The 19463-nt window shown below is 33.7% G+C and overlaps 2 protein-coding genes across 3 annotated transcripts; both read left to right on the forward strand.

Moving 5' to 3' along the window:
* Positions 1–2359: 2359 nt before the first annotated feature.
* On the forward strand, positions 2360–8705 carry LOC140871701 (protein neprosin-like). Its single transcript, XM_073274353.1, has 7 exons — positions 2360–3084; positions 3223–3309; positions 4000–4314; positions 4791–4961; positions 5330–5383; positions 7565–7711; positions 7900–8705. The coding sequence occupies exons 1-7, from the start codon at positions 2830–2832 to the stop codon at positions 8275–8277; spliced, it is 1407 nt and encodes a 468-aa protein (XP_073130454.1). The 5' UTR covers positions 2360–2829; the 3' UTR covers positions 8278–8705.
* A 371-nt stretch (positions 8706–9076) lies between these two features.
* LOC140872129 (uncharacterized) lies at positions 9077–12624 on the forward strand. Of its 2 annotated transcripts, none has more exons than XM_073274889.1 (9): positions 9077–9345; positions 9500–9559; positions 9890–9988; positions 10479–10611; positions 10722–10798; positions 11506–11604; positions 12060–12130; positions 12218–12308; positions 12383–12624. In XM_073274889.1, exons 1-9 carry the CDS (start codon positions 9118–9120, stop codon positions 12491–12493), a joined length of 969 nt encoding a protein of 322 aa, XP_073130990.1. In that variant the 5' UTR covers positions 9077–9117; the 3' UTR covers positions 12494–12624. The 2 variants fall into 2 exon arrangements, with proteins under 2 accessions (XP_073130990.1, XP_073130991.1); XM_073274890.1 differs by having other exon boundaries at positions 9941–9988.
* The last annotated feature ends 6839 nt before the right edge of the window (positions 12625–19463 follow it).

Below are 19463 nucleotides of genomic sequence, written 5' to 3' on the forward strand. Positions count from 1 at the left end.
ACATTATTATATAATTAACGGATAACGGGAATTTATTAATAGAACACGAGCCTCCCCATGTACGTAAGATTTGAAAATTTCCCCAAACTCTTCCTTATATTAAACATATTATATATTTTTATTTTATAATAATAAAGCATTTCAATATTTTAAAATTACTCCTAACCCCCTTCTATTAATATTTAATAATAATTTGAGTTAATTAACTAAATCCAAGCTGTTAGATGCTGTCGAATGTCTATATTTCATTAATATTTAGATGAAAATTAAGATACGAGGAAGTCAACGACGTATGGAGGCTTTTTTTTTTTTTTTTAAATATATTTTCTCGATTTTAGATCTCGGCTTGTTGGGGTGGTAAAAAAAAATTGCCGAAGTTTTCCTCCACGGGATTGCCAATTTTATTAACAAATTCAAACTAGAGAACATATAAATAAGTTTTTTTTAACTAATTTAAAATAAAATTAGTATAATGAAAATCAGATGACACGTTATAAAATTGCTAATATCAATAATGATAAAATATTACTCGGACCATATTTTTCAGAAAAATAAATAAAATAAAAAATTACTTGGATCATAATTTTAAAGATGAGGTCTCATGCATGTGAGATGATCCAACAGATTTATATACGTGAAATAGGTCTACTCGATTCATTTCTAAAGTTGAAAAATAATACATTTTTATGGATTGATCTAGTAAGAGTTTCGTCTCACAAAATTAACTAGTGACATGAAACGATCCAGGACGTATTTCAATCGCATGTTAAAAATTAAAAATTATGTTATTGTTGCCCTTCCATCCCTTTCTTGAGTAATATGTACTACATGGTCACCTTCCACAGGATTTGATTGTAACTCGAAGACAGTGTCGTTACTTCCTATCCACACGACCACACCATCTACAGTAAACTAGACGTGAATTGGAGGTCAAGAAATTGACCTCGAAAGAATTAATTTATATATATATATATATATATATATATATTTAAAAATTGTATGTTAATAATAACAATAGAATATATGCTTTACATTTGTTTCTAAAAAAATGTAAACAAGTTAAATTAAACCATGGTTGAACTCAGAATTTTATTGGAGGAAGAAACACATTAAGTTTAAATTTAATGAAAACTTATTTTTTTAAGATAAGAATTTAAGGATTAATTGTTTTGGGACCTCAATCCTGGTTAAATTCAACTGAACATTCATAATTTTATCAATACATGTTTTAGATTTCAAACAATTTGGCTGCGAAAACATGACATTGCAATAAAATATTTATTAGAGGAAAACATAATGGTAACAAATTCAAATTCCAACTTGACGAAAGTTTACTTCAAGAGTGTCCAGATTTATAAATTATAACTACATTCGAATTTTACCAGGGAAATAAATTAACCAAGGTCAAATGTCACCTTCTCCAAGATTAGTCAGATATATATCCAAGTTAAAAAAAAAATATCAGACAAATCTTTATTTCGTGTTTAAAATCAATTATTCAAAACATAATCATTATAGAATCACAAATTCTTTATGATTGTCTAAAAGATCCTTTTTTTTTTCACTTTTAAAATTTTGCCAATCATTACTAAATAACACTTTATCGGGCACCAAATTATATTCCGAACCACATTTTTTTTAAAAACACTACCAAAACCAATTTCCATAACTTTTGAGTTGAGTTAAAAGTTCAATCGAATACCCCCTAAATAATGGTTATTGGTCATCCAATACAAACGTTTATGAAAACATGATAAAGAAACCATACCAAAAACATGTGAATATTGCTAAATTTCTTTATGACTTCCAATCAAGTCATTCTCCCATCAAATTCAAGTACCCCTCAAGCAAAGACAAAGCAAAACAAGTAGACAGACCTTCAAAGGAAAGAAAATAATCAAAAGAAGAGGAATGAAGCGAAATAAATATTATACTAATGTTGGATGTATATATAATACTTTCTCCGTACATAATTTTCACATTCATTATTATTTTCTCTATGTTTTAACAATCCATCCCAATTAAATTAAAACCATTAACTACTTGTATGATTTTTTTTTATCCCATCAAAATCTCCTTTAAACAAGCGCAAAATGAAAAATTTCTTTACAAAATATATCATTTCAAACAGATCAGAAATTTCTTTACAAAATATATCATTCCAAACATTTTCTTGATCTGTATGAAAACGTTGTCGTGTAAAAAAAAAAAAAAAGAGAAAGGCAGTAATATAGATGGAAATTAATGGCTAAAAATGTTTGGTGGGGGAGGCAGATGCATATATTAAATTGATGTTAGGGTGGGGTTGCCATAAAGAAGAGAGAGTGTATGCATGTAAGCAACTCTGAAACAATGAAGGTGTGGTAGGTTTGGATCATTTACAACACAACACAACATACCCTTTGATTATACTCTTTCTCATTCCCACTTTTCTTTCCCCTTTTTTCCACTCTTATTAATAATCTTTCCACTCTGTAAATTAAATTAAGCACACATTTACACACACACACACACACACATGTCATTGTTAGATACATAAATCCCATGCAAGAACAACAGCAGCAGCAGCAGCAGCAGGGAATCACGATTTCTATGCAGAACACCACCATTCCCACACGCACACTGCGTGTGTGTTCTTGAGAGAGAGAGAGAGAGAGAGAGTGAATATATAGAGGAGTCATATATATATATATTCTCTGTGGTAGTTTTGCTTTCTGTGTTGGGCTGTATTTGGTGGGGGTTGATTTGATTCTAGCAGCAACACGTACAATGGAGAGGGATTAATTAAGACAAGTTATAGTTGTTCTTTGGGCATTTAACGTACGAGATATGGGAAGCGTTGTTGTGGTGAGAAAAGGGAGGTTTTCTTGTCCGAGTCACAGTAGTGGAGGCAACACTATTCTTGAGATCTGCTCTGTTTTTCTCGTCTTTCTGCCATTTTTCCTCCTGCTTTTCTCCAAGAAAACGATGGCCCTTTCCACTTCTTTGAATTACACTAGATACAAACAAGTCAGCACCTTGAGACTTGCCAGGATTCAGAGGCATTTGGATAAGATCAACAAGCCTCCTCTTTTCACCATTCAGGTAATTAAAGCTATACATTGTGTATTTAGTTTAGCATTCAAGTGGGGGCATCTCACCTGCAGCTCTAACTTTCATGTTAATTCAATTGTATATATGAATCGAATCGACGTATCACGGTATTTATGTATGTTTTTTCAGAGCCCGGATGGAGATATCATAGATTGTATACACAAAAGAAAGCAGCCAGCTCTGGATCATCCCCTCCTAAAGATGCACAAGATCCAGGTATTATTTACTACTGAATTGTGTCGTGTGTATTCGGGGGCGGACTCAAGAATTTCAAAATATTTTAGAAAATTATTTGTAAAAGTTGGAATTTTTTTTCACCGGATGGGTAATTATTAATTAAATTATTATGCCTTGCTCCCTTATGATGAGTCCAACCCTGATTACATTTGTCTCTATATTTCACAAAATAGGGACACAAAATGTGGTCTAGCTATAAGCTAGGAAGGGTAAAGTGGATTGCTATTTAATAATTTGATGGATCGTAAAGCAAACTTTCAGCTGTTTCTTCTTGGATTATTAATTACTTATCCAACCACCAACTACCTCCGATCTTTAATAGTTCCGACAAATCATATTGTCAAAACAACACAAACAATTAATGGATCCAATTAGGGAATTAGTCTCCACCTAAACATTGTCTAGATGATCTGTCCGTCCGATCTCGATGTCAGATGAACTATAAGTTGTCGACAAACATTTATTGTTTAATCGATATATTTTACTAGTGTTAGTTTACCTATACATGTTCTAGGAAGATATATACTTCTTGTTAATAATGGGTCCGACCCTAGTCGATTTCGGATTAGTTTGGATCCAATGTGGCTTAATGAGTCTAAATGAAGAGAAAAAAAACTTTATAGTTTATACTTGAATAATGAAATATGATTATTTATTGTGTAATCACAGAGGGTTCCGCCAGAAATGCCAAAGGTGATGAAAACTGTGAAAACAGATGGATTTAGTGGAGAAACAAATAACAGTACAGCTGATAGCTTTGATGAAAGATTGATGAGAGGGGCTGATTGGCAAATGTGGCACCGAGAGGGGCAAAGATGCCCGAAAGGTACAATACCCGTAAGGCGGAGTACAACGCCTGATGTGCTGAGGGCTAAATCTTTGTATGATTTTGGTAAGAAGCAGAGGGCCACCGGAATGGCGCCGTTTGCTAGCCGTATCAACTCGGTCGATGCGCCGGACATTGTCAGCGGCAATGGCCATGAGGTATTTAGAATATCCTACCCGTCTTCTCAATGAATGATGTCCAAAACGATCAATATAGATATAATATTTTACGTTTAAACACACACGCATCGTGTATACATATGATCTTGATGTTGAATTTCTACATGTGTTTGGAGTCAAAAAAATGATGGAGACGGAATGTATAGTAATAACTCTCGACAATATCATGTTCAAGAACATTAATGTCATTCAATTTGGAGAACTTGAAATTTCATGAACCATTTTCCACCTACTTTTACATAATAATTTAGCATAATCATTTGTGGGATGTGTGATTGTGATAGGACACTCTAGAGTCCTAAATGCAAGTTGGTCAATCCCTTCTTCCCACGGCATCTTAGAATTATATATATATATATTGAGTTATAAAGTACTATATAATAGAGTAAATTATTTAAGATAAAAAGAAATAAAAATATTTAATAATTTAATGTTTAATAATAATTTTGATGAAGCACGCCATAGCCTATACGACGGCGTCTGACGAGGTGTATGGAGCGAAGGCTACTATAAACGTGTGGGACCCATCCATCGAGACGGTCAACGAGTTTAGCCTGTCTCAAATATGGGTTCTCTCCGGATCCTTTGATGGGTCGGATCTCAACAGTATAGAAGCTGGCTGGCAGGTACTTCTTCCATTATTTATTTATTGTGATAAATATAATTAAGTTCGAACTCGATATTTCGTTCCAAATTTTATATCAAAACGTGACTCGCCTTGTGTTGTAGCTTTTGATATGCAAAATCATATTTCTTGATTTATAAAGTCGAACTTCGGGCCGATATATTAAATTATTGTTGATGATTCATTCATTATATTTTACAAATCCCATAATAAATATTTTGGGAATTCGAAATGGGGTCAAATATTTAATGCATTAATTATGAAAGTTCATTTCACACGCAGGGAAGCATTTATTTATAGATTTGTTTAATTTAATTTAATTTAATAATTGAGTTGAATTTCTGAAACTTGGATTGTTCCACTAGTCAGGTTAGTCCTGAGCTTTATGGTGACACCAGGCCAAGACTTTTCACCTATTGGACGGTTAGTTCTCAAGTATTTGATTTCCGGATTATAATATTTATATTAAACTATTTTTCATAATATTATACTATTATATATCTTAATTAGGTTTCATATTTAATTTGTAAAAATTTATTTTTCGATACACTCCCCCCATTTCAAATATATCAAAAAATATATAATTTTTTACTTTTTTCACATGGATCAAGAAACAAATATAATATTAATAAAAACAAAAAAAACAGATGATAATGAATTTTGAAACTGGATTATATATTATGGCAACCAAAAAATAAAATAAATCTATATAATTAAGACGGATGAGGTATTAAATTAATCATAATAGATTAATATGACACCAATTAGTAGAATAGTTAAAAAAAACAACTAATGTATTTTGGGAATCCTTGTTAAAAGTCAAAGCTTCATAATCAACGACTTTGAGCACGATTTGTAACTCCAGGTCAACTAAATTATTGTTTTATCTTAATTTTCAAATATTAATTCAAATTTTACTTAGATCAACTTCATGATGTACATATCATTATACCAATTTCTAAATCGAAATTTGGACCACCAACTCTATGTCATATGTTGATTTTTTTTTATTTGACAAAATGTCATATGTTGATTTCTTATTTTTTTTTAGCACACCAACGTAAATCATGATTGAATCAAAATAGAGTCATTATAATCTTGGAACAAGATATCATAAATAAAAATAGGTGCATCGTAAAAAAATATATTTTTATCAACTTGTTGCTACTTAGTACTTGAAATAATAATCATGTGATGTAAAGAGGGCCAAGTTTTGTACTAGTCAAAAGTCGTCCATGTATTTCTAACCTTATATAATTAATAAAAACTCTTGTGAGATTATAAATTTTATAAATTGGTTTTGTGAAACGGATATATTTATCGACCCATTTTATAAAAAAAAATTATTTTTTACTTTATATAATCAGAATCAATTTGTTTGACAAATAAATATCTGTGGGATCATCATAGTTAACTTAAAAATGAAAGATTAAGATTCATTATACAATATTAGTGAAAAATACATATGCTTTGTATGTGTAAAATAGAGGTTTTTTATATGTAAATTTTTTTTTTGAAAGCAAAAAATGGGGTAATCAGTGAGAGGTTTAGTGAGATAGTGGATAAGAAGAATAATTATGTAATAATGAATTTTGGTGTTTTGAAATTAGTTAATACAGTAGACCTTTTATATAATAGTATTGATAATTATGGGCAAAAATAACTTTTACTGACATGTCATTTAATTTTTTTACTAATAATTATTATAAATAAATATAAATGCATTCGACTAGTCATTCGATCCAATCCAATGCATTAAATTTTTCGTACTGTTTATGAATGTCCTTTCTAGCATTGAAAAGGTGGTTTTATCGGAGAGAATCCAAGAATTTGATCAAAATACACGTATTTTTTTTTTTTGACGGGAAAATACACGGATTTAATCTGCGAACCTGTGTGTTTCACATAAATTTGAGAAACTAAATTTTAAAAAACAATTTCCAATTTTACCATTTTTTAATGAAGATTTTTTTTTTTTGAGGCAGAAACTTGTATTTTATTCAATATAATCAGTCATTACAAGCCCAACCAACCACAATGGAAATTCACCATTCATCCAAACAAAAGATGAATGAGAAGAAGAAGAAAAATCAGCAATACTATGAGAAATGATATTAATTTAATATAGATAAATTAGTAAAACAATATGAGATATAACATTAAAAATTAGACTATATATTCGAGACGAATGAAAAAGAAAATGTAGTCTAAATGAGTGGGAGAGAGGGTTTACATTTTTTGGGAAGAAAATAACTCACAAAAAAAAGTGATTTTTTCACTATTCGGTCCGGTAAAGTGAATTAATTATCAGTGTCCACCACTATTTTTTCCCCCTTATTTCTGTTTTTTATGTGCTTCTAGTCTAATCGAAGGGAGTGTCTGTGTAGTTAAAGTACGTGAAAATGGTGAAAATTTTGAGGCTAAAAATACTAAACAGATATAGCCTGAAAGAGGGGCCCCTCTTTCTAAATCAATTTTTTTTTAGTATGAGAAATATTTTTTAAAAAACATCATCCAACGCCAAAGTTTTTAGTATAAAAATTATATATACCACTATTTTTAGTTTATATAAAATAACTAACTATGCATGCATTTTGATGGCAGAGTGATGCATACCAAGCAACAGGATGCTACAATCTTCTGTGCTCCGGATTTGTGCAAACAAACAGTAGAATAGCCATAGGCGCTGCTATTTCTCCAGTGTCATCCATGGGTGGAGATCAATTTGATATCACCATTCTCATATGGAAGGTACATATATAACACCATAAATTCTACGATATTATCATTTATATATATGTTCACGATCCAGACGTTTATTAAGTCTTAATGTACTTAATAACTCGACGTGTTTCATAATTTTAGTTCTTTTTCGTCGAAATGTCGGCAAGGTCTATAACATTGTTATTTTGACAATTAACCACTTGCGCACCACATAGGATCCAAAATTAGGGAACTGGTGGATGAGATTCGGTGACAATACATTAGTTGGTTACTGGCCCAACGAGCTATTCACGCACTTAGCGGACCGGGCCACGATGGTGGAGTGGGGAGGGGAGATCGTGAACTCCGGGACCCACGACGAACACACGACGACTCAGATGGGCTCAGGCCAGTTCGCGGAGGACGGATTTGGCAAAGCTAGCTATTTTCGGAATCTCGAGATCGTGGACTCGGACAACAGCCTAAGCACGGCCCAAGATATCTCGGTTCTTGCGGAGAACTCGAATTGTTACAACATAGTGAGCTCTCGCAATGGGGAATGGGGCACTCATTTTTACTATGGTGGGCCTGGGAGGAACCCAAATTGTCAATAAGCTAAGTGGATGATATATATAAATATATACCTACAAAAAAGACCCATCAAAATGCAAATTCTTTCGTCTTCTACGCTTCTTCAAGATTGTAGGGTTATGCTATTTCCAACCATGTTTTCTGCTGATTCCCACTGTGTTTTTCTAGTTTTGTGTATTTTGGTAAAAGGGGCTATTGTATTTGTACCTAGTTTTGAACACCAAAAGCATCAAACAGGGTAAGGAAATGGCAGTTATATTCTATTGGAATTTGGAAAAGTTGGTGTTACTCATATTATTATTGCAAAAATGTGCATTTTACTTTCAATGTATATGTTGTTTTGTTTTGTTTGATTTTGTTTTTTTAATCACATTTTAACCCGTGTGACAGAGTACCTACTCTTCGGTACACATTGGATAAACTTTTTTATTATCAAAATATCTATGTTCACTCTTCGAGGTTCGTGATTTTCTCTTAATAGACGAATGTATTTCTGGTTTTTCGCCATCCCAATTTCCTACCAAATTTACATGTTTGCGTAACTGTATGTGTAGATTGTAGGTGTATGTAAAGATGAAAAACAAAGTTACTTTGGATTAAATCTGATGTTTCAACTTTCAAATGCAATTATACGATTCTTAATTTGCCATTCAATATGAAGAGCCAAAATATAATTATTTTCGATAATTAATAAATATTTTAATTTGGGAAAAAAATAATATAATAAATTTTTTATTGATTCATTTTTCTTTTAAAAATATAATATAATATATATTTTTATTTGTTATCAATCAAATTAAAAAAAAAAAAAAGAAACCCAATCCCAACATAGCTATACAGGCTTTCCACAACCACCACTTGGAATGGCGACAGCGGCGATTCCCGTTCTTCATCTTCAGCCTCCCTTCCGCAAATTCTCTTCCACATTTGGGTCCAACATTTCGCCAAATCCCCGCAATATCCCCTCTTTCCCTCATTGCAAAACCTTCAAGTTCAAATCCCTGAAAATGGTTCCGTTTGCTGTTACAGAATCGTCTGATTCCCCCAAGTCCCTGGACTCCGACCCGCAAATTCTCCTTCAGGAACTCGCAGTATGCACCGGGATATTTATACCCTTTTTCCTTGAAAGTTGAATTTTTTTGCTTCTGTGCTTATATTTGCGTGAGAGTGTGTAGAATATCAATATGCTACTCTGGCTTGATGTTTAACTCCTATTTTAGTGATTTTGTTTTGGTGGACATGCAGGATTGTTTTGTTCTCCCTTCGGATTACTTATCGAAGCTACCGCAGGATCTTCGCCTTGATGTGAGTTTATTCTTTGTAGAAGAAATGTGCTACTGGGAAGTTAGCTTGAGATTGTATCTTTTTTCTAATAATGCATGCTACTGCTTGGAACGACTTACTTTGTTAATTCAAGTTGGAATTTGGATACCATAAAGTCTGTTCTTGTAACTTGGGAAAAAATAATTTGTGCTCTGGCCAGGCAGCGATGACGTTCTGTATAGCACTTCGGAGATCTTTGTGAGGACCTTTGGATGTTGTACTTTTTTCGGTTGTTTTGTCTAGAAGAAAACAGTTACCTGATTTTGTTCTATTTTTTTCTTGTGATACTTTCCCTTACGCTTTTGTGTATAGAGATTCTTATCACATGGAAAGTCTGACTATTTCTATATGCAAATCTTGAAGCTGAATGATGCAGCCTTTGATCTTTCGAACGGTCCTGTTAAAAATGAGGTCAGTTCTTTTGCACTTCGAATCTTTATGAAACGAAAGCAAGGGATCCATGTGTTGATGATTCCTAATTGACGCTTGTATCTTGCAAATACAAATTCTAATCCAAATGCTCATTTTAGAACATCAAGTAATTTGCTTTGTGATATAGTGTACCCACGTTCTTATTAATCTTAAATTATGACCGCATATTATGAGTCTATGACTGCATAAAGTTCAAATTCTGAAGAATCTGTAAATCCATATGCTGTAGATTTCTAATTGGCCTTTTTTTTTTTTAATATCTTACTCATATAAATTATAATCCAAATACTCGTACTATAACTTCAAGTGACTTAGTTGTGACCTAGTGTACCTGTGTACAATAGACAGGGATAGAGGGTATATATGGGCGATGGTGGGCTATCGGCAGGATTTAGCTCACTGCAGTAGCCCATTTGTAAAAACCAAGCATTACTTACTCTTGTCTTGACTTTTGTTTTTCGTAATGCAGTGTGGTGAACAGATGGGACAGACTTTGTTAGATATAAGTCGAGCATGGGAACGTGCAGAAACTTCTACTTCAGCAAAACTAGTGAGCGAGCTCCCTTTGTTAGTGGGCTCCCTTACTGGCTTTAATAAATCAGGCAAGTCTACAGATACATTTTTTTTGCTAGTTTGTAGTATTATGGTGTTTTAAGTTTCCCAATTTATTATACCATGTACTTTTCACTTATTGTTTGTTGTTGTTAGTTAGCGCTTGGAAAGCGCTTAGTGTCTGCTGGAAGGAGGTTCCAGTCGATGGGTCAATATGGTCAGGGTGAACTTCAAAAGGTAAGAACAGAAATTTTTTTGCTTCAGTTTTAGCAAGGCGATGCTTCACCCGCATGGCAGGAAATGAGGACGTATGAGTGCCATTGTATTATTTGTTGTTTTTAATGTTTGCATTGCACTTGCTAATCCCAAAATTGTTCTCAACTTTTTTGATCTTAGATTCCAGGCTGGTACTATCTTAATTATTATTTCCACTTCTTCTTCGTGTCATGTTTTCCGTGTGTTTTGTGGGTCGAGACGATTGTGAACTTGTGCAATGTCAACGTAAAACAGAGTAAAATACTTTCACAAAATTTGTTTATTTTTTTGCACATAGAACTATCTGTTTGCGCATATTCTTTCAACCATATTACTATAGCAATTATATTATATCATTAAAAAGACATTTGTTTGTAATCTTATTGTGAATATATGGGAAGAGCTCGAACACTTTGAGATGGAGATAAAATGATAAATTTTGAGGAGTTGAGATCATCATGATCATTGTTACTGTGCATTAAACTTGAAAATGCTTGATCACACTTTATAGCCATTTTTACTATGACTTCTGTAGTTTGTGTGCAATTATCTAATTTTATGTCTTGATCCTTGAGGATATTTACAAATTTTGATGCCTTGACTGGATTTTCTTGTTGGAGAGTGGTTAATGGGCAAATGATTTTCTTTCTATTCTATAATGATTTTTGGATATTTCTTAATCAGTGCAGATCGCCAAAGTGATGATTAATGCAGGAAAGCTATTGTCTGCAAGTCCTGTAGCCGATGTAGGCAATGAAAAGCCTAAACAGGAATCGAGGATGCTGAAGGTATATATGTTTTGCAGTTCATAGGCCGTGATTAATTTCTTTTTAGAACCATGTTTTCTATCTCTGAAAACAAAACCATCACGCACTATATTCTGCCAAAGAAGTTCATTCCATTCACATTTCCATACATAAACATTATATTTAATTTGACCTTATGTCACTCCCAAATACAATATTATGATATATTCTAACATAGTACATCATATTTTAAAATTTTTAAATACAACAGGGGCTACTAAAGAAATGTACATAAGATGTGACATTACTCATTACATTCTTACATGAGATGACGTCGTATCAAAATATTTATATTGTAAAACCAACCAGAATGCAACCTCCAAAAACACACTCATGTTAGGTTAACTCGGATATGCCTAAGGTAAGAGTCAGTCGTTAGCATAGTGTTTGGTTCACTAGTTCACTACAGATTAGTACACAAGATGTGTATCTTGCAGTTTGGCGAGCTTCAGGTTGAACTTACTCCAGAAAAGGCATATATTGGAGCTGGCATTGGCTTTGTTTTTGGGTAATCATTCCTATTGACTTGTGACTCTCCATTCATTCTACGAAGTTTTAGAGACTTATATTTCTCGTTGTGAAACTCCAAAAACAGAATTCTTTCATGGCAACTAGGTCAAGGCATCCAAAGCACACCAGAGAGCTCCTTAGAGTATGCTAATGACAATGCTTTGCTTCTGGCTAAGGTGTTAAATATATCATTGATTCATTACAAATTTGTTTTTGAACCGATAATAATCATGAAATAGTAACCATGTAGTCGCTGCGTGGAACTTTACTCGCAATTTTCTATTCTTCGGCGGTGTTGTCCGCTGTTGCAACGGCAGGACTTATCCTACTTGGTGGACAATTGAACTCGAAAGAAAAATGAGAGGGTATGCCTGACCCACCTTTACTTTGTTCTTCTTCTGATGTAAATAAGTGAAATAATATCGCCAAATTCGTGACGTTGAAAGATAATTCGGTTTGTATCTTGCAATAAATGGTCAAATCTTCATTGTACTACAATGTTTTTTTACTTGCGGTCTAGAATTAATCATAGATTCGTTGGGAGAGTAAAAGGAGGGAAAGCATATCCATTGGAGAAGATAGTATTTAAAATTTTCAAATCCATCATTTTATTAATTGCACTTGTTTGTATAACTGTGTATTCTTGGATTTCGAATTCCTTTATAATTATCATTGTAAACTCGTAACATTGTCATTCTGATGGGTTTAAATTTCTCACATTGAAGTCACTTGAAACCAAATAAATGATATACATTTTGTAAAGAATCATGCAATAAAGTGATTCAAGCCTAAAGAAGGCAGCGAAAAAGAAAATTCACCAAAATTAATATGAACAATGAAAGCGATATCATGTAGTAAACACTAATTTCTGAGACCAGGTTATCTAATCAACGATAAGAAAGAATTGAGCAGTGTTCCAAATACAATGACATAATCAAGAATCCAGGAATGAGTCTTGTATTATGAAAGAAACCTGCGAGATTTCGTTATGGACGCGAAATCAAAGTAAAGTTGTGTGTATTCTTATGGCCATGCTGTTTCATCTTCTTCTTCAATTTCTTAGACCCGCAAATGAAGCTGAACTGAAACCCGTAAGCATTTGCGAAACATGAAAGCAGCCCTTTCCCTTGAGGACTCCCTTTCTTGTGATGGCCTGCTTTCTTACCGTTTCTCAATGGGATTTGGTCGTCGTCTGTTAATCTCCTTTTGACGCTTTTGGGTTTCAACTGCACTTCTTCTTCACTTTTCTCTCCTGTTTCCGTCCAATTTTCGAATACAGAGCTCCCGTATTCTTCGTTGTCGTTGGAATACAACCATTTCCTCACGTTTTCAGAACCGTGAATGGAGGTGTTATCAGGTTCTGGTGGCATGCTTCTGGTTTTTTCTTCATGGGTCTGAGTCGGTTCCTCGGAATTCGATTCGAAGATTTGGGGGCCTGGGTTTGTTTCCGGGCCTTCAGAATCCTCAACAATGCGATGTTCCTTTTCTTTTCCCCTTTCAGAGCTCCCGTATTCTTCCTTGTCGTTGGAATACGACCATTCTCTCACCTTTTCCAGAAGGTGAATGGAGGTGTTATCACGTTCTGTCGGCAAGCTCGTCGTTTTTTCGTCGCGGGTTTGAGTCAGTTCCTCAGATTTTGATGCGAATATTCGGGGTCCTGGATTTGTTTCCGGGCCTGTCGAATCCTCAATAATGCAATGCTCCTTTTCACCGTCTTGATTAGCACATTCTAATCTCTCTTCGTTTCCTATTCCGGAATGGCTGATTTCGTTCAAGGCTGGAACCTTGCAGTCGACAAGGTGGATTCCAACATTCAGGGTTCCTTTCAGAAGCCCCGACGGGCGACGAACTTGGAGCGAAACACGTCGAAGGGATGGATTCTTATGCAGCGATGGTGACAGACTGTTGATCATAAGATGCGCGGTGCCTATTGGGAGATCACGCAACCACGCGACATTGTATACCTCGATGGTGATACCTGAGGAGGATTTGGATTTTAGAAATCTTTCGTCCACCTTGAACGTTACTTTGTGATTCCAGGTGGGGTTGCAGTTTCCCCGATGGTCGACCGCGGTGGATAACCGATGGTCGGGGTTGATGTAGGCCACGGCGAATGTTCGCAACATTTTGGACACGGGGGGAAGGTCCTGTGCCGAGATTATGGTGATTTCCAGGAGCTTGAAAACACTCATGGTGATTGGTTTTTGATCAGGGGGAATAAAAGATTATCGTCTCCAGGGACGATGGATTTCAACCCTTTCCGACAATATCTTTTATGTTTTATGATTATGGTACTTTTTAGTACATGTCAAACATAATCAATGTTTGGGGAAAAAAACTACTCAAATGAACTTATCGAAATGTAAATTGGATTAAGTCACATCTGATTTTTCATGTTGTCCCCATTGTTTCACACGAAAAATCTTATGTGGTCCATGTTGGGAGGGCCTGTAAATTGGCTCAAAAGTTAAAATATGCTTGAAGTTAAATAAGACCAATGCTCCTACAAAATCGCAACAACCACATTCCTCTATTTTGATGCTTGCAATATGTCATAATAACTTATTATTGCTTCTCGTGATATACATATATACTCTCTCATCGGTGTTTTTCACACAGATTAAAAAAAATGTTTGAAAAATAAATTTTAGAAAGCAATTTCTCATTTTACCATTCTTTAATAAAGATTATAATAGGTTTCAAAAAAAAATAATAAAGATTTTAATAGAATAAAATGATTGTATAAATAGTTAATGATATTAATTCAATATGGGTAAATTGATAAAAGAATAAGAGATAACATTAAATATGAAAACTAGACTATATATTTGGAATGGAAAAAAAAATGTAGCATAAATCAGTGAAACAAAGTTAGTATATAAGGAATTATGTGGGAGTTAAGAAATTACATATTTTCATTGGTTATATAAATGTTTTGTATTAATGGGTAAGATATGTACAATCGTGATCCTGATTAAAAAATATTACTTTTGTTACAATATTATGGATGTCAAAGATTTGGGTGATCGAACAAATCTTCAAGAGATGGTAAAGAATCAAGATAATATCAATTCCTTGTAATTGCATAGTTACCATACTCGAGAATTTCTTGTACCTATAAATAGATCACTTATGTAATACTTTTGATATATTGAATTTACTTGTTTTTTTTGCATATTCTTTGGTTAATTTATCCTTTATTTTATAACACGTTATCAGTACGATTTTGCTAATGTTTTTCAATTTCATGGTTTTCATATAATTATCTCTCCGGCACATCTTACTCACGTCACCCACCACCGCCAACTTTGAGTGTCTCGTATTGAATTTGATGTATAATAATTTTGTAGATTATCATTTTCTTTATCCACGTCTGACGCCACCCACCATCACCAACTTTCAAATTCTTAAGTTACTTCTTGAATGTTATCCGTATGCTAATTAATTCATTTATGGCTTACACTATCATGTATAATTCTTCTGTCCTATTCTTGAATCATGGCATGATTACGTGAACTTGAGTATATGGACCATCCATATTTTGTTCCCTTTTAATCTACTATTATTTCATAAAACATCAGTTTACATGTATATATTATAATTATGTTTAGAGATTTTTATTGATGAATATTATATGATTCTTAATTATTTTTTTTTTTTTAGATTTCATCATGTCGAATATCTCAAAGCTTGAATTTGTCGCTCTTGATATCTCCGGCAAGAATTATCTCTCTTAGATACTAGATGCTGAAATACATCTAGATGCTATGGGTATTGGAAATACAATCAAAGATGAAAATAATGAATCACCGCAAAACCGTGCAAAGGCTATGATATGTCTTCGTCACCATCTTCATGATAGTTTGAAAATTGAGTATTTGACGATAAAAAATCCTCTTGATCTGTGGAATAATTTGAAAGAGAGATATAGCCATCAAAAGACGGTGATTCTCCCAAAAGCACGCTATGATTGGATGCATTTGCGCTTACAAGATTTTAAGTCTGTAAGTGAATATAATTCTGCATTATTTCGCATCAGTTCACAATTGAAATTGTGTGGAGAAAAAATAACTGATGATGATTTTTTGGAAAAAACATATTCCACGTTTCATGCCTCTAATGTTCTCCTGCAACAGCAGTATAGAGAGAAATGCTTCAAAAAATATTCTGAATTGATTTCATGTTTACTTGTGGCTGAGCAAAATAATGAATTATTGATGAAAAATCATGAAATCCATCCCACTGGAGCCAACCCATTCCCTGAAGTGAATGTGGCGATGCATGATGAAAAAAGAAAACAAAATAAGACCGAATTTGGTCGTGGTAGTGGTCATGGTCATGGACGTGGACGTGGACGTGGACATGGCCGTGAGCGCCGTCGAGGACGCTTTCATCCGTATAATCGTGGGCATGAAGAGCCACGTGACTATAGTCATAGCAATCAAAAGAATACAAATTATCAAAAATGGGGTAATGGCCAAGCAAAGAAAGTTGAACGGTCAAAATAATATGCCAAAGAAATCAGAAAATGAGTGCTATAGATGTGGAATAAAAGGGCATTGGTATCAAAATTATCGTACACCCAAACACCTTGTTGATCTCTACCAAGCATCAAAAGAAAAGGCAAGAGATATAGAGACTAATTTTATTTATCAAGGTGAAGATTTAATCCAAGTCCCATCCTTCTCAGCACCTTTCGATGTCTCTGATTTCTTTGAAGACTCAGATGGGAGAATTGATCATTTGATTGGAGATGGCAGCGTGCAGAATTATTAAATATTTTATCTATCGTTTAGTTATATGTTTTGATTTATTTAATGTTTTTGAGTTATTTTTATTTAAGACAATATTAAGTTGGTTTAATTGTTTTTATTATGAATAAAAGTTATTTATTTCATATTGTCTTTATTATGAATTTTTTTATTCTTATTAATTCTATTATTTTGAATAGAATATGGACTTTGGACATGAAGTCAATGATGAAGATTTATGTCTTGTTGATAGTCCGCAACGCATTCTATATTTAAGAAGGATAAATATTTCTCATATTTGCAAATGAGAAAAAGTAATGTCAACACAATTTGTGGTAGTACAAACATTATTGAAGGCTCCGGAAGAGCAAATATTATATTACATGGAGGGACAAATTTTATTATCAATAATGCATTATTCTCTCCTAAGTCTCAAAGGAATTTATTGAGCTTTCAAGATATCCGACAGAATGGATATCATATTGAGACTGTAAGACAGGAAGGAAAAGAATATCTTTTTATTACGAAAGAAATGTCGGGAAAGAAATACATTGTTGAAAAATTACCGACATTTACTTCTGGCTTATACTACACAAAAATAAATGTAGTAGAGATAAATGCCACAGTTGACCAGAAAGTCATTGATATGAATACGTTTATGACTTGGCATAACCGTTTGGGACATCCTGGTTCTACAATGATGCGAAAAATTATAGAGAATTCACATGGGCATCAATTAAAGAACAAGAAGATTCTAAATTTTAAAGAATTCTCATGTGATGCATGTTCTCAAGGCAAATTAATTATTAGGCCTTCACCGACTAAAGTTGGTATTGAATCACCTACATTTTTGGAAAGAATACAAGATGATATTTGTGGACCAATTCACCCATCATGTGAACCATTTAGATATTTTATGGTTTTGATTGATGCATCAACAAGATGGTCACATGTATGTTTACTATCATCTCGCAACTTAGCGTTTGCTAGATTATTGGCTCAAATAATTCGATTAAGAGCACAATTCCCAGAATATCCCATTAAGAGGATTCGTCTTGATAATGTCGGTGAATTCACATCCCAAACTTTTAATGACTATTGCATGTCAATTGAGATAATTGTTGAACATTCTGTTGCTCATGTTCTTACACAAAATGGTCTCGCTGAGTCATTGATTAAACGTCTCCAATTAATAGCTAGACCATTAATGATGAGAACGAAACTCCCCACGTTAGTTTGGGGACATGCTATTTTGCATGCAGCAACACTTATACGCATCAGACCTACTAGTTATCATGAATTCTCCCCTTTACAATTAGTTTTTGGCCAAGAGCCTAATATTTCCCATATAAGAATTTTTGGGTGTGCGGTGTATGTTCCAATTAGTCCACCACAACACACTAAAATGGGTCCTCAAAGAAGATTGGGAATATATGTGGGATATGATTCTCCATCGATTATCAAATATTTAGAGCCCACGACGGGAGATATTTTCACGGCATGATTTGCCGATTGTCATTTTGATGAAACAAAATTTCCAACATTAGGGGGAGAAAATATGAGATCACCAAGTGAATTAACTTGGAATGCATCACTACATCAATTTGATCATCGGACAAGTGAATGTGAACTTGAAGTTCAAAGAATAGTCCACTTGCAAAATATTGCAAATAAATTACCTGATGCATTTAGTGATGTGAAAAGGGTGACTAAGTCATACTTACCGGCTGCTAGTGCTCCAGCACATATTGATGTTCCCAAAGAAATATCAAATGATGAGTCAATTGCTCGACTCAAGCGTGGTAGACCAATTGGATCCAAAGACAAAAATCCACGAAAAAGAAAAGGAGCAAATAATATGAATCAACATATTGAGATATCTGATTCATTGATTGATAACTCTGAAAAAGTTGATCATCAAATCCCCAATGAAGTTCAAGTACTTGACAATGAAGAGATCTCGATAAATTATGTCAAAACGGGGAAACGATTAAATCAAGCAGAAATTATTGTCGACAATAAGTTTGCATATGCCATGGCATTTGATGTTGTTAATGAAGATGATGATCTAAATCCTAAATCTGTTACTGAATGTCGTAATAGACATGATTGGCCAAATTGGAAAATGGCAATACAAGAAGAGTTAAACTCACTAGCAAAATGTGAGGTTTTGGGACCTATTGTCCAAACACCAAAAGGGGTAATTCCCGTGGGTTGTAAATGGGTTTTTGTACGAAAACGAAATGAGAAAAACGAAGTGACTAGATACAAAGCTCGATTAGTAGCACAAGATTTTTCTCAAAGACCCGGTATTGATTATGAAGAGACGTACTCTCCTGTGATGGATGCAATTACATTCCGATATCTTCTTGGCATGGCCGCACAAGAAAAACTTGAAATGCGTCTTATGGACGTTGTTACTGCATATTTGTACGGAAAACTTGTAATGATATCTACATGAAAATTCCTGAAGGATTTAAGATATCAGAAGCATTTGCTTCAAATTTTGCAAACGTTTGCTCCATTAAACTACAAAGATCCTTGTATGGACTAAAACAATCTGGGCGCATGTGGTACAAG

The sequence above is a fragment of the Henckelia pumila genome, unplaced genomic scaffold (assembly GCF_033568475.1).
Source record: "Henckelia pumila isolate YLH828 unplaced genomic scaffold, ASM3356847v2 CTG_461:::fragment_3, whole genome shotgun sequence".
In the NCBI taxonomy this organism is placed as follows: Eukaryota; Viridiplantae; Streptophyta; class Magnoliopsida; order Lamiales; family Gesneriaceae; genus Henckelia; species Henckelia pumila.

What these genes read in the sequence shown, in the direction of transcription:
- LOC140872129 (XM_073274889.1), top strand. Translation starts at nt 9,118, where the DNA reads ATGGCGACAGCGGCGATTCCCGTTCTTCATCTTCAGCCTCCCTTCCGC. An exon ending in ACGGTCCTGTTAAAAATGAG is followed by an intron (nt 9,989 to 10,478) that starts GTCAGTTCTTTT and finishes TTCGTAATGCAG; the next exon opens with TGTGGTGAACAGATGGGACA. An exon ending in GGCATTGGCTTTGTTTTTGG is followed by an intron (nt 12,131 to 12,217) that starts GTAATCATTCCT and finishes CTCCAAAAACAG; the next exon opens with AATTCTTTCATGGCAACTAG.
- LOC140871701 (XM_073274353.1), top strand. Translation starts at nt 2,830, where the DNA reads ATGGGAAGCGTTGTTGTGGTGAGAAAAGGGAGGTTTTCTTGTCCGAGT. An exon ending in CTCCTCTTTTCACCATTCAG is followed by an intron (nt 3,085 to 3,222) that starts GTAATTAAAGCT and finishes ATGTTTTTTCAG; the next exon opens with AGCCCGGATGGAGATATCAT. An exon ending in GACTTTTCACCTATTGGACG is followed by an intron (nt 5,384 to 7,564) that starts GTTAGTTCTCAA and finishes TTTTGATGGCAG; the next exon opens with AGTGATGCATACCAAGCAAC.